Source organism: Semicossyphus pulcher, unplaced genomic scaffold, assembly GCF_022749685.1.
Source record: "Semicossyphus pulcher isolate SPU_LCO1_2020_fin unplaced genomic scaffold, fSemPul1.0.p SCAF_16, whole genome shotgun sequence".
NCBI classification, from domain to species: domain Eukaryota; kingdom Metazoa; phylum Chordata; class Actinopteri; order Labriformes; family Labridae; genus Semicossyphus; species Semicossyphus pulcher.
The window spans coordinates 20095495-20110420 of record NW_027211670.1 but is presented as its reverse complement, the minus strand read 5'-3'; the positions used below and the strand labels follow the sequence as shown (position 1 = coordinate 20110420).

The 14926-nt window shown below is 40.1% G+C and overlaps 2 protein-coding genes across 3 annotated transcripts; one reads left to right on the top strand and one right to left on the bottom strand.

Annotated features, from left to right (window-relative positions):
• Positions 1-1134: 1134 nt before the first annotated feature.
• arl3b (ADP ribosylation factor like GTPase 3b) lies at positions 1135-4106 on the bottom strand. The gene is made up of 6 exons (XM_069664132.1): positions 4065-4106; positions 3410-3553; positions 3161-3277; positions 3018-3068; positions 2234-2419; positions 1135-2149 (listed from the first exon to the last, which is right to left on the bottom strand). The coding sequence occupies exons 1-6, from the start codon at positions 4065-4067 to the stop codon at positions 2102-2104; spliced, it is 549 nt and encodes a 182-aa protein (XP_069520233.1). The 5' UTR covers positions 4068-4106; the 3' UTR covers positions 1135-2101.
• Positions 4107-5261: 1155 nt separating this feature from the next.
• On the top strand, positions 5262-14122 carry sfxn2 (sideroflexin 2). Of its 2 annotated transcripts, XM_069664251.1 has the most exons (12): positions 5262-5478; positions 7960-8204; positions 8503-8673; positions 8760-8858; positions 9213-9288; positions 9438-9523; positions 10279-10339; positions 10425-10491; positions 10581-10630; positions 10721-10770; positions 10854-10901; positions 13208-14122. In XM_069664251.1, exons 2-12 carry the CDS (start codon positions 8050-8052, stop codon positions 13305-13307), a joined length of 963 nt encoding a protein of 320 aa, XP_069520352.1. In that variant the 5' UTR covers positions 5262-5478; positions 7960-8049; the 3' UTR covers positions 13308-14122. The 2 variants fall into 2 exon arrangements, with proteins under 2 accessions (XP_069520352.1, XP_069520353.1); XM_069664252.1 differs by lacking the exons at positions 5262-5478; positions 10721-10770; positions 10854-10901 and having other exon boundaries at positions 7254-8204.
• The last annotated feature ends 804 nt before the right edge of the window (positions 14123-14926 follow it).

Genomic DNA, 14926 nt, shown 5'->3' with positions numbered 1-14926 from the left:
ATGGCGAGACAAAAATGACCATAAAGACACCGAACAGGCTAAAAAGAGACACAATGAAGAAGAAATACAAACACCAACAGAGAAACAAACTACTTCAGAGGCATCAAACAACTACAAAGGGATTCACAATAACTACAAAGATACAAAAAACAACCACAAAGAGACACAAATAACAACAGAGAAACTTAAAACAGCTACAAAGAGATGCAAAACAACCTTAAAGATTAAAACACCACAAGAAGACATAAAACAACATAAACCAACATTAGGATCTAAAAAATGCAAAACAACCACAAAGAAACAAAGGACAACTACAAAGCTAAGCACATCTACAGTAATGCAAAACAACCACGATGACTACAGTGAGACACAGCACAACTACAAATGCAAACAGATGCTACACAGTCACAACTACATGAGTCACAAAAAGACTAAAAAGAGACCAAACACAACTAAAAAGAGAAAACAACAAGAGCAAAATGCAAACAGCAAAGAGACTTAAAACAGCTACAAAACTATGCAAAAAACAAAAACAAGAACGATGACAAAGAGACTCAAAACAACTTCAAAGATTAAAAAACGACAAGAAGACATAAAACAACTCAAATGAGACACTAAAGGACGACAGCGAAGCAAAACAACCACAATGACACAAATCACAACAGAGGCACTAAACGAATACAAAGACAAACAAAACAAATGCAGTTATGCAAGACAACCACAAAAATAAGAAAAGTACTATGATTAGAAGAGGACAAATAGATTCGAAACAAATGCAAAAAACACAGCCACAAAGATAAGCTGAACAACCACAATGAGACACGAAACAATCTAACTGTAAGTGTTTCTCAGATGCAGGAGGGGCGTATAGCCCATTGTCTTATAACCCACCCATGATCCCAGTACATATAAATACTGAATTCAATGGTCTATTTTATTCAATAGAGCTCCACTGAGGCCTCTCCACACAGGCCTGGTTGCTGTCATAAACAGCTGACTCCACCTGCTGCGGGTGTGGAGCCACTAGAGCCTGGTCAGTCTTACGATATGTAAATGTCCCTGCATGATGGGAGTGAAATGAAATGTTGGCTTAAATTGATCCAATAATCAACGACATCTGTTATTTTTCTTACATTTTTATTCACATACAGTACCTTCAATTCTGGACAGATTACATTCAAGAATATCAAAAGGAAATGCCAAAAGTGAATTCCCTCACTAACCCAAGAAGCACAAAGAAATGCATCGGGACGTACAGTACCTCTGTTAAAAATCTGCCAGCTTATATTACATATGCAAACATTATAGACTACAGAGTACAGCAGGGTGACATATACTCTATAACATGTGCATAACGTAACATTAGAACACAGGGCTGACCTATTTACAGTTGATCCAAAAATGTAGTTCCTCTTAACCATTTAATTTCTTCTTTGTTTTTTATACATATTAACATGTAAAGTATATTTCTTTAAATGGGGAGAGTTGGACCGTTTTTCCAACATCCTTGAAATCACACACAGACACACCAGTTGTTGTTTGAAAGCACTCCACACTCTACTTCACCATAAATAAAACAATTACAAAAATATACCTCACTTCAAACAGAGCCATAGCAGGAAAAGCGCTTACAGCCATCGTGGAATGATACTTAAAAAACAACACATATCAACCTGTGAGAGCGAGATGGAGGAAAGGATTAGAGAACAAGCTGGAATTCAAATGAAAGACAGCAGTTTTAATGGGAATGTTTGAGGTTGTAACAGGCCGAGGACGGTGGCTGGGATTGGCTGGGATGGTGGTGGTGGTGGTGACGTTGGTAGTCTGGGTGGAGGGGGTTTGATTTCCTGGCATGGGTTCCCTTTGAGGTCAAACCCCCCCTCTCTCTTTAGAAAGATGTGTTGAGATGGGTTAACTTCAGCGATACAGGAATGCATTGGGTTAAAAACTCCAAGTCCATGTTGGATTAGTAGTGTGTTTACATTCACAGGTATATCCCATCGTACTAAGGCTCAGGAGGGTGCAATGTGTGTCAGTGTATGTGTGTGTGCTTCCACTGCTGCTGCTGCTCCTCCTAAGAAGTAGAAGACTATAAGCAAAGCTATTTCTTCTTGGAGTTGACGCTCTTGCAGACCCAATTCATGCCCTCCTGAGAGAGAGAAAACACCATGATGAGTAAAAAAGGAAATAAAATAAAAACAAATGCAAAAAAAGGCTCTGCTTGTATCCTCACCTGAATCCCCTCCCCTGTGAGGGCGGAGCAGGACTGGATCTGCCACATGCGATCCCGGATGGTGTGCAGATTAAGACCCTCGGCGATCTCTGAGGCCGGGGCGGCCGTCAGCAGGTCCTGTTTGTTTGCGAAGATCAGAACTGGTACGCCGCTCAACTTCTCCTCATCCAACAACTCAGCCAGCTCCTGCAACACACATGAACAATTTTCAATTAAGCAGACAAGTGCTGTAACAGAAGGACAGGCTCCTTCATGTTATTAAAACTGAGCTGTAGACTTGACACCTGGACTTGGACTCTGCTAAATCCTTGAACCTTAAAGACAACAACAGACATATTCACACACCTTGATGCCTCTATGACTAGGCCACTGCATTGACAGGATAGGGCTTCCATAATGCAATATAGTTTTAAATAACCAGCATTTACTTTAAGGGGAAATGTTAAAAAGTTGTTAGAGCACTGATAGACATGAAACTTTGTCCCATATGTCTAAAACTGTCTCTGCTAAAAAACAAACAAAAAGTCAAGACTGAAACAATTAGTATTACTAATTACAATCAGCCCATAAACAATAAATATGCTACAATTTGGACGGTTTTGACCAGGCATCACCTTTACTTCTAAGATGTTATAGAGTCTTAACTATTTAACAACATTTTGTAGCCCAAATGATTATTAAATTAATTGAAAAAACTATTTACAGATAAATAGCAATGAAAATAAGTATCTGTACACTAAATGCCAAGTGCACACCATCACAAATCAAAACATGTTTTACATACCTGGCCTGTTTCCTCAAATCTCTTTCTGTCAGCGCTGTCAATCACGTAAATCTGAAACAGAATTTCAGATTAGCCTCGTTAGCATCTGTGATTTACAGTGATGAACAGGCCCACACTATAATGTAAACTTTGCGCCCACTCACCAGTACATCTGTGTTTTCAAAGTAGTTTCTCCAATAAGGCCTGATCTTCCTCTGACCTCCGATGTCCCAAACGTTCAGTTTAAAACCCTGAGACTGGACGCTCTTAATGTTGAATCCCTAACCAGAACACATATTAGGTTAAAATTTAAGATTTGATCATTATTCATACATATGTAAAAGAGCAAAGACAATCAGCCTCGTCTCTTTGCTCCAGTGACAGTGGTGCATGTATGAAACTTCTCTCCCTACCTGTGTGGGGGTGATGTGGCTGATGTCCTCTGATGCCAGCTGTTTGAGCAGGGTGGTCTTCCCTCCGTTGTCCAGACCCAGCAGCAGTATCCTAACCTCCTGGTCTGGTGTGCTTTTTAGCTTACGAAGTATGGACAGCAATCCCTGCAAAATCAGTGAAAACAGCCATGTGATGTTACTTTGCCGGGGGGACAGGGGGAGCACTGTTTCAGCTAACCACCATTGTGGAAATGCATCTCCTGCTTTCATCCTCCATCCTCACTTACAGGCCGTACAAGTGTTTTTTTCTTTTATGACAAGCAAACACTCTCCTAACGGTACTGATGAACTAAGACAACAACAGAGCCTGAAAGTAGCTAATCAGATCTGCTTTGGTATTCTTGTGCCTCGCGGGCTAGTTGTTTGAATACAGGGATAGTTAACGGCACCCAGTGGAAGCTAAAGGTAGCTAACGTGCTAAGCTAATCTCCCTTGATAACTGAACGAAGCAACAAGGCAGCTTTTGCAGTTGAATGTTTTTCTCGGCAGGTTGCTGGCAGCGACAGTCGCTACAGCTCAACTGTATTCAAGCGAGCGCTACTTTATGTGAATAATTGCACATTTGGGGATTTATTTTTCCAGTTAATGGCTAATTATTACGATAAATTAAACTCACCATCTTGTTGCCTTCGCTCTTGGAGACGCCGCCGAGGGTTACTAAGGGGGGTGACGTCAGACGCACAAGTTACGCACAAAACTCCAGCACGTATGGAGAACAAGTTCAGCAAAGGAGGAAAACATCTTTTCAGAGTAGGTCAAACATTGCATTTGATAAATAAACACCCCACAGGACTATGTCAGCAATGTCATTTAGAAGAATCAGTGGAACATGTTAATTTACAATGCCAAAAAGACAAAAATTAACTATAATTAACTATATATATATAAAGGTTAGGTTTTGTCCTGTACTTGCTTAAGTGGTGTTTTTTCAAGACAAAAAAACCTTATCCTGCTGCCTTTAACAATCATATGTATCAATCACTTTAAATTTTTGCCCTGGAAAATGTAAACAAAGGCAGCGTGCAGTTAATCGCTTTGTCTGACACCTACCCCCCGCCAGCAGTTTCAGGCATTAGAAATTACTATATAGAAATAATCAATCTTGTCGCTGATGGTCTGGTTTATATGGAGGCCCGTTTCCGCCACTTGGATGAAAAAAAGGTCCTCATATTGAGATACTTTTTCAATATTTTGAGTATCTCAAAATAATGACTTAGTATCTCAATATTTTGACTTAGTATCTTAATATGACTTCGTATCTCAATATTTTGACTTAGTATGTCAATATTTTATCTACATTTTTTGACTCAAAATAAGTACTTTTTTTTATCCAAGTTGGGGGAATCGGGTTTCCATAGGTGTGCTTTTGTAGGTCAAATAGAGCATTTGGAATTAATTTCCGTTTGTTTCATATCCAGTGAAAAACTCCTTACAGTAGCTACAGTAATAGGTAATAACCATAGACTGTATAACTCTGGTGCACACTCCTACACAGTAGGTGGCAGTAATGCACCTAAAAGCTGAGTGCCACCCACCATAAAACAAAAAGGAAGAAGAAGTTTAGCTTGCTCTTTGCTTTCTACTTGTTTCAAATGTAGGCCAAGAATAGTTCAACATGTTTAATGTTGCGCTCGGTTCCTGCATATATAAGTTTCACTAAGTCACTGCATGCAAATGTGTTTCATTCACACAGACGACGCAGAACAAAGTCTGCAGTTGTCAAAGAGTTAACTAGCTAGCTAGAGGGTTTTAGCTAGTTAGTTAGCATAACAGTTAACGCCATATGGTGTAGTCACACAGACAGAACCCGGAACACACGCATTAGTCACACATTGACCGTGTATGCGTGTTTATATTTCGGTCAGTTTATAAGGTGTCAGGTTTGGTTTTCGCCGGTTCTCGCGCAGGGAGCTGCCCCAACTCGTGATTGGAGGACGGCATGCCACGTGCACATATCTTTACTATGCCACACTAGCACGTTTGATTACCTGACAGGTTGCTGTGTAAGGCGTTTGGAGGATCTCTCAAAGGTAAGTATTCTGTGTTTGTCAGTGAGGATTGTTATCAACTGGTCGAAGCGTCGACCCGTTGTTTGTTTGTCGTTCCTGCTCCTTGAAAAAGTCAAATCCAGCTGGTAACTCGAGAAATGTTGCATCACTCTGCTTCAGCTGACATGTCTTAACTCTTTTCTCTGCAGTTTGGTTGGTAGGCTGAACACAGAACCCCTTTCTATGCACACATCAAGTCTCTGTCTTTGTTTGAGGAAGTGTATAAATATTATTCAACATGTTTTATGCACGCACGAGCTCATGAGCTGCTGACTCTCACGTGTTATCTGCTGAGATGTCAGTTATCCAGATGTATTCAGATGTTTTTGTGCACTGTGCTGCAGATCCAGTTTGTCAAGCCTCTGCTGAAGCTTCTTGCAGTCCCTAATAATTAGTGTAGGCCTAAACTTGTCTGATAGAGAATCTTTTTTAGCCTTATATCAGTTTCTTAATTTCCTCCTTACCTGCTTCAATCGTAGTCATAATCAATGACTCGATTAATCGTTTAAAACAAGTTTCAAATCAATAGAAACTGTTCACTACCATTTCCTAAAACCCAAATTGAGCTTTTAAAATAGCTTGTTTTGTCCACAATACAATCAAAAAAGCCAAATATTCAGTGTCTGAGATTGTAACTTGGGATTATTGTGATTATTTTTGACTAATAGTGAGATGGCTTTCACAGTTTCTTAGAGCATAGGTTAATGTCTTCAGTATGCCATAATTTTCACTGCTTTTTATATTTAATTTAATATTTTAGGTTTTTGTTTACAGTTCATAAAAAAACATGCAATTTTTGCAGCAGAACTTTTGGGCCTTTGAGAAATGTGATTTTCATGCATTTTAAATACTAAACAGTTAAACAGAATAAAAGGAAACAAGTTAACTGATCATGGCAATAATTGGTTAGTTGCAACCCTAATTTGTTCTTTTAGTTATCTGTGTATAATCTATAATTTGTCTTTTTAATACATACAGTGTGTCCGTACATTACTGTCCTACTAATGACCTAGTTTCATCCTACGCAGCCATCAGTTCCAGTGTTTGTTTATATAATCTTCATGATATGTCATGGTATGTGAGGCCATCTCGACTTTTGGCTCACGCTGAGGGTTCGCCTCAAGGTTCTGCAGGCCTTTACCCTCCTTTCTAAACAAACAGCTGCAGAAAGGATCCAGATTCAACCAGACTGAAGCTTCAAAGACGGCACTGATATCCTCCTCTCCTCATGTGCCTTTTACCTAGAAAATATGAAACCACACGGGGCAGCTTTCTGTTGTGAGATTTCAGTTAATGCCTGCAGAACATAATTAGGAATGTAATGCTGAAGATGCTCGCTGGGATGTTTGGGTAGATTGAGCTGCGGTCAGCAGGTTTGGGTTCCTCTGGTTGTGTAATAAGAAGCAGAATGCTGCACCTGCAAAAACACAAAATGACAACCTGTGGAACCATTTGCCAGGATGTGGTCAATGATTTCTAGTGGAAGTTTGGCCCTTGAGAGTTTTTAAGGGAAGAACAAGAGTTTGTGTTTGTTCAGGGTTTTGTTGGGTTGAATCCAAGGGCACATGTTAACAAACATTAAGTACAGCAGCTTGGGAGGGGGCTACAGCATAAAAACAACTTCACCTTGGTGCAGAAAAACAGCGTCTCAAAGACTTCAGTTGCCGTGACTTCAGGTCTCAGTTATAAAAGTGATCGTCATTGTTTAATCTCCTCATTATTTTCTTGGTGACACATTTATTTTATGAAATTTTCAAATATTCAAACCCCCATTTGTAATTTCCAAAAGCCCATAAGAACATCTTTAAAATTATATTTTGATGAACCAATACTCAAAAACTCAATGACCATTAATTTACAGCATTGTAAGACAAAGAAAAGAAGCAGATCCTCACATTTAAAAAGCTTGAACCAGCAAATGTTTGACAGTTTTACATAAAAAATTAGCTTTGTCCATCTGTAGTCTTTGGGTAGAGGCTGTCAGTGAGGCAGGTTGCCAAAATAAAAGCAAACATGCTCATCCATATAACATCTGAAAACAGTTAATTCACATTACTATTCCATAATGTCATAAAAAAAATCACATTTTGTGTTAACAAATGTCCAAAAAACCCTAAATATTTGTCCAAAAAAAGCATTACATATTCACATTTCTTAAACAGGAGAGTTCTTGCTTAAAAAATATCTTAAACCACCTTGACACACACACACACACACACACACACACACACACACACACACACACCTACCTCATGGACACCCTGTGGGAAAGGCTCTCTGACCCACTGAACTAAAAGTCTGTTAATGTTACATCAGCTCAAACCAGTGTGGTCTGGTGGGACGACAAACATTAACCAGGTTCTGGTGAACTTGCAAGATGTTCATTTATTAAATAAAAGTCAGTATATGTATTTTCAACAGCACGTTTAACTGACTATATTATTTCTCTCCCCTTTTCTCCAGCCTTGCAGCTGCTGAGTAACCTCTAAACAGAGGCCATCCCCACCCTCGAGCTCTTTAATGCCTTATTAAGTTGCCTTTTTAACAACCACGATGGCTTTGAGCTCGTTCGACATCGACGCACCGCGATGGGATCAGTCGACGTTTATGGGCCGACTGAAACACTTCTTCAACATCACGGACTGCCGGACGGCGATCTTACCCGACTCGCGCCTGGACGAGGCCAAAGCTTTAGTAGAGAGCTGCAGGTGAGAGGGTGGACACTTCACACACTGACTTTAATGGTAACATGCAGGTCTTTATAGTATGACAACCCTCAGGCATGATGAAGATTTTCCTCATATCGTGAAGACCTAAGTCCTTCACTGCTTTGTGCTCCAGTAACCATTGAGCAGCCTTGACACCTTGCAGATACCAATTTTCCCCTTTCCTGTTACATTTAGACGTCCTATGAAAAAAATATTTCCTTCCTTAATTTCCTAATTTTCCTTATCTTGTGTTTTCTGACGTCCTGTGTTCATTGTGTGTTATCTGTATGTCTTTTAGGGCAGGATCCCTCCCTCCCGGCACCACAGAGGAGCAGCTCCACTACGCTAAGAAGCTGTACGACTCGGCCTTCCACCCGGACACAGGGGACCGCATGAACCTGATCGGCCGCATGTCTTTCCAGGTCCCTGGAGGCATGGCCATCACCGGCTTCATGCTGCAGTTCTACAGGTACCTGAAGGAGAGCACGCAGACAAGAAAACAAACAAAAGAGAGGAAGCTTTTGAGGTTTCATAACTGTGTGTGTGTGTTTGTAGGACAGTTCCTGCTGTGGTGTTCTGGCAGTGGGTCAATCAGTCCTTCAACGCTTTGGTCAACTACACAAACCGAAACGCTGCCTCCCCCATCACTCCCAAGTAAGAATCTACTGAAAATGTGAGCTTTCAGTCGGCGTGGTCTGTGCAGAGGAACTATAATCCTGCTGGATTGTCTCTCTCCTCTCTGACATCTTTTTTTGTAAATCTAATGGATGTTTAGTGTGTTGCTTTCTCGGCTGAATAGATTCCTGATTTATGTAAAAATCACAACGACAACAGCAGAATTAGATTAAACATGAAACGAGATTAAAGCAAATCACTTCTCACATTAAAATCTATCACTAGTGCAGCCTGTGAGAGAACAACCTTCTTCATCAGAAGTCGCCTCTGTCGCCACTTTAACCAACAAATGCTTTTCCATGTCTGACAAAATCTTTTTATTGTCTCTCGCAGACAAATTGGAATCGCCTACGCAACAGCAACCAGCACAGCATTAGCAACAGCAGTCGGACTCAACCTCTACACAAAGGTACGCACACACACACACACTCTAATTTGTCACTGATCTGGATAGTGCTACATGTACAATCTGAAAAATGTAAACTTTTTAAGTGGCTCTTGATATTTTTTTAGATTTGCATGAGGGAGTTTTGATTTTGCCTTCGCTGTCTCCCGCAGAAAGCTCCCCCTCTCGTGGCTCGCTGGGTCCCTTTTGCAGCGGTGGCAGCAGCTAACTGTGTTAACATTCCCATGATGAGGCAACAGTGAGTCCTGCTGCGCTACTGTTTGAACTTATAATATGTGCACATATCGGTAAATGTGGAAGCAGGGGTTATGTTAAAAGCTACGTGTGCTGACGGCCAATCACAGCACTGCTACATTTTTGGTTTAAGACCCTGAAAGATATTACTGGACTCAAAAAAAGGGATGTTTCAGGGCTGTAATCACGTCAAATTTGAATACAAAGAATAATATAATATATAATAAAGCATACTACTGGGGATGAAAGTGGTTTTTTTTATGCTACAGTGAGTTGTAATAGGGAAAAAGGTGCTTTTAATTTCCACTCTTCACCCCAGATGCCTGTTATTCTTGATTTTAGCGTGTAAAATCTGCAAAAACCGAGCAAAGCTTCCTTGCAGAAAATCCCGGAAGGCAAATTTCTCACATAGCTGGTCTGTATTCTCAGTATGGACATCGTGGGAGGGATGAATATATCGTAGAGGCATAGCTAAAGAGCTAAAGAGTAAATCTTGGACCGGTTTTTAAGTCGTTGGCTAGAGAATGAATTATACACCAAAACTTTAGGGGTGCTCGTCTTTGTCATTTTAGTTTAAAAATCGTCATATATTATTTTACTCTGCTCTTTAGAGTTTGATTAGAGTCTTTTCCTTTGAACGGGACATCTTCATAGTCCTGTGTGCTTTTACTGTGAAATCATTTTCACCAAGTTACAGATTGTTTACGTCCAACTTGCTTTTGGTTTCACTTCACCGCCATTTCTCTTTCTCTGTGTCAGGGAGATTCTGAACGGCATCGCTGTCACAGATGAAAACGGCAACAAATTGGGTCACTCTAAGGTCGGCGTTCAGGACACATTTTTTCGACACAACAGTCTCCTGTCATTGATAAACTGTCTTTAAATCTTCTTTCATCTCATCGTAGAAAGCGGCCGTGAAAGGCATCACTCAGGTGGTCGTCTCTCGGATCACCATGGCCGCACCAGGAATGAGTAAGCATGAGTTTCATCTTATAAATATTACATCAACTTCTTCATGTTCTCCTCTTCCTCCTTTGACTTTTCTTCATTTCTCCTGTCAGTCCTCCTCCCCATCCTCATGCAGAGGCTGGAAAAATACAAGTTCATGCAGGTCAGACCTTTTAACCTTCATTACCGCCTTTCTGCTTCCTAACTATCCAACATGAAAGTCATCGTGCTCCTTTATTTGTCTTCTTCGCAGAGAATCACGTTCCTGCACGGACCGCTTCAAGTGATGCTGGTGGGAGGATTGTAAGTAAAGAGGGTCACAGGGGTGTAAATCAGCTCAGGAGTGTTTAGAAGACGATAACCTTTGTTTCTTTTCTCTTTTAAAGTTTGATCTTCATGGTGCCTGCTGCCTGCTCCCTGTTCCCTCAGAGATGGTACGAACATGTTTCTGCACATTCACCTGCTGACACATGCAGCTAATACACTTCAAATGATGCACTTAAAGGGCAGTTTAGCAAAAGAGATATGACCATTTTTATTCCAAATAATCTGTTTCCTTTGTCAAATCCGGGGCCAGATGTACAAATGATACACAAAAAAACATGGCGTACACATGTTTGCAGCTATGGGTGAAGCCAAGCTCAAATATAATAAAGTTTAATAAGATTTAATAAAATAAAGTTGACGAATAACTAAACAAAAAAGCAAACTTAGGGCCCGATCAGACAGAACGCGTTTTAGCAGCTGGGGGCGTCTCTTTTGTAGTTTTCACTTAGAGGGACGCTTTTTGTGCGCTGCTTTTGCGTTGCAGAGCACCTCGTGTTTTTGAGGAAGCGTTTTACTCTTATTTTTCCTACCGCTTATTAACTTTTCAACAACTATAACACAAATATACACCCAGTACAGTAGAAACAAATAAATACATTAATAAATCAATAAATTTAACATGCTTTCACCATCTTTCCTCTTCTCTATACCTATTGTTTTATTGCAGAATTCAGTTTGTCCTTTGCTTGAGCTCCATGTTCAAACTGGTAGGAGACAGACATACAACATTAAGTAAAATATTGTGTAGGTTTCACTGATTATTGTTCAGGTAGATTTACTTTTTTAGATAATTTATAGAATTTTTATTACTTAGAAAACGTATAAGCTATTAATTCACTGTAAATAATCCTTTCAGTGAATCCGAAGCACTTTTAAAAGTCTGTGTGAAATTGAGCTCTATAAACAATCATCAATCTCTTTGCATTTGATTACTGAGATATCATCTCAACGAGCAACTCTGGTTTCCAGGTACAGGCATTTAATTAATAGTATGGGCCTTATAATATCTAGTGGTGCCTAATGATGGCAAAACCGTATACATTGCATTTCTTATTATTTTCCTGTGTTCTCATAAACAAATGAGTGTTATTTAATTTGCTCTCGACCATTGGGTCTAAACTGGTCTCGCCTCAGGACCCAACACCACCTCCTTAATGACAAACCGCGACTCAAATTTCAGATTGTTTTCAACCACTCAAATGTATTTAATGAAAAATGGTGCAGTTTGGACCTGAGACGGAACAAAACATCACAGTACGTCAGCATCACAACACACAACCGTGTAATAGTCACGCAAAATGGTTGCGGTGCATAAGAGGAAAATATTCCCTTTACTTCTAAATGCTAAAAACTGCAACATAAATGCAACCACTGCAGAGCTCATCAGTGGATACATGGAGTGTGACTAAACTAGACTACTACTGCACGCACGTCAGAGGAAACCCATGTCCTTCAAAATAAAGCAATAAGCGTCGACTGTTTTTCCAAGCACACTTCCATGACCCACTGATAACGACTCCGTGACCCACCAGTTGAGAACTACAGCTCTAGAAGATACATCCGGTCCCCCTCCCATTCAGACAGATATTCATTGAGCCGGATTCTGCTCTGGCCAATCTTCCAATTTTTTCTTCTCTAACAACAAAGATGGCTGCCGCTGGTGTGGAGCTTTCTAATTCCACTGTTGCATCACTATTCAAGTCGAGCTGAAACGGCATTTCAAGAGTATCTAGCTTCCGTATCGTGACGTATTCCGGAGTGAAACAGGACGTGCAGGCGGGACATATCATTAGAGGGATTTGATTTGATCGTTGAGAAGTGGGCGTAGACAGACGTTCTCCAGAGCGCAGTAGCTAGCTAACTGACCGAGCGTTCTTGGTGCTCTGCGGCTAAATGTTGCAGATTGATTGGTTGAAATTGTTTGGTGCTAACTTACGTAAGCACACGAAATATTTTTTTACGGGAAGAAAAAACGATAGGATTTTGATATAAGAATACGAAGAAATGGATTTTCTGTAATTTTTTTTGCCTATATTGTCAAATAGATGCACAATATTACCGGGGATGTGATCGAAAATGATTCAAATGACATTTTTCATTTCACCTCGACTTTAAACAAACCGGATGGTAGTTGACGTAAGAACAATGAATGAAAGAGTAAAAAAGTAAGCGTAACAACAATAAAGTACCGCGGCTCAATTCTAACATGATCAAAATGATTGAGTGTCTTACCCTTGTGCACTGTGCACAGTTTTCCTGTGAGGCCAATGGTGGTCTGGCAGAGAGGAGGGCCTTCACTTTTGTTTAGTCTGAAGTGTTCTGCACAAGCAAACAAACCAGCATTAGCTTGTTTAATCGAATCATTTTGACCATGTTTCTCTTCTTGTCTCTCCCTCTGCCTGTCTGCCTGCAGCTCTATGGCTGTGTCGAAGCTGGAGCCCGAGCTCAGAGACTCCATCGCGTCTCAGTACGGAGACGCCGTACAACAAGTCTACTTCAACAAAGGCCTCTGAGCCTGAGGCAGCCGTTAGCATCATCAAATCAGCATATAAGGCAGAATAAATTTGTGTAGGTTGTTTTCATTTTTAATTGTTAGCCATGATGAAATGCTCTTTTCCCTTCATCTTCAAATCAGTGCGTATTTGTTTGAACTTTGATCAGTTTTTTTTTTTATCTGTTTCTTTGCTTTGGGTCAAATTATTTCTGTTTTCTTACAATAAGCAGATAGAAGGGGCACTGTGTACTCCTGTTGAGAAACCAAATGATCTCACCTCAGGAACAGGACATTATTTTTCTAGATAAAACTCTTGTTACTTTGTCCTTTGTGGTGTGTCTTCTGTAGTTGTTGTCATTTCTCAATGTCGGGAGATGTTCTTAAATTGCTCTTAAATCTGTTGACCTTTCTTACAATCTGTGCCTTCTACAAAGTAGCAGGAGCAACAACACTGCTGGTTTTTCTTTTGTTTTTTTATTAGACCAGTATTGGCTTTACTGTGAATCAGACTGTATGCATGGGTTAACTCAGAAACTGGCATTGAGCGTGATAAAGGTGGAGGACACTGCCCTCTTCTGACAGAATGGAGGTAGATGTGTTAGGACTTGTTTGCATGATTTATGTGAAAGGTTTTCCAGTCAGATCTCTTCACTGTGTAAACTGAGACTTGTGCCACAATCGTCGGTAAAAGCTGGAATAAAACCACACAAAACTTTGAAGTACAGAAACCTGAAGTGTTTTTCAGTTTCTTATGGGATAAATAAAGATTATATTTTGTTAATAGTAAAATGTACTTTTTAAAGTTTTGGCAACGCAGCCACATCATGGTGGGAAAGCAACTAAAGGTGTGAAGACAAAATGTTGTGAATTTAAAAGTAAATATGATACATTTCCACGGTTTTCAATTGTTTATTATGCTTATAATTGCTAAATATGGGAATCTGCTTAAAATAGGGTATTATCAATAACATTAACTGATACATAACTGTAACTGTTATGTATAACACAACTGTACATGTATGATAATGCCCGATGAAGCGTAGTTGGGGCCTGAATGGGCCTTGGAGAGAGCTCATGGAACTGTTTGGCTAAGATATGAGCCAGAAAGCCAACGTATGCTAGCATGATTCAAAGTCAATAACATTGTGTACGGTTGACATACACTAAATACTGTATATTTTCACAGTATGTTAAACCGCAAGACTAGCTAGCTATCCAGCCATGTCATGTTCCATGTCTGCCTTCACTTCAGTTTCTCTTTCTTGAGCTGTCTCCAAATACGTTATAAAAATGGTCAGTGATGGTTTTAATGTGATGTAAAATAGTCAAGGAGTTGCAATATATTGGAAACAGAGGCTTTGACTGTCTTTTTGCTATAATAACGTCTTTTAGACACAAGTTTAAACAATGCAGCCAGCACATTCATTTAGAGCGGTGAACACTTGGTAGGGGTCCAATATCCGGGATTATTGGACACTTTGCAGCCAATCAGAATGAAGTATTCATGCATGCCATGGTATAATCTGCTTATATACAACAAATATAAGTACCAGAAAACTGTTGGCCCTCAAACCGCCGCTGCAGCTCCGGTTGCTCCAGACGGGGGAAGCAGCGCCCTCTGCCGGTTCAGCCATTTTC

Coding starts and splice junctions, on each gene's coding strand:
- sfxn2 (XM_069664251.1), top strand. CDS start 8,050: ATGGCTTTGAGCTCGTTCGACATCGACGCACCGCGATGGGATCAGTCG. Junction 10,492..10,580: donor CATGGCCGCACCAGGAATGA/GTAAGCATGAGT, acceptor TTCTCCTGTCAG/TCCTCCTCCCCATCCTCATG. Junction 10,631..10,720: donor AAAAATACAAGTTCATGCAG/GTCAGACCTTTT, acceptor TCTTCTTCGCAG/AGAATCACGTTCCTGCACGG.
- arl3b (XM_069664132.1), bottom strand. Junction 3,069..3,160: donor TTGAAAACACAGATGTACTG/GTGAGTGGGCGC, acceptor ATTCTGTTTCAG/ATTTACGTGATTGACAGCGC. Junction 2,150..2,233: donor TCACAGGGGAGGGGATTCAG/GTGAGGATACAA, acceptor TCTCTCTCTCAG/GAGGGCATGAATTGGGTCTG.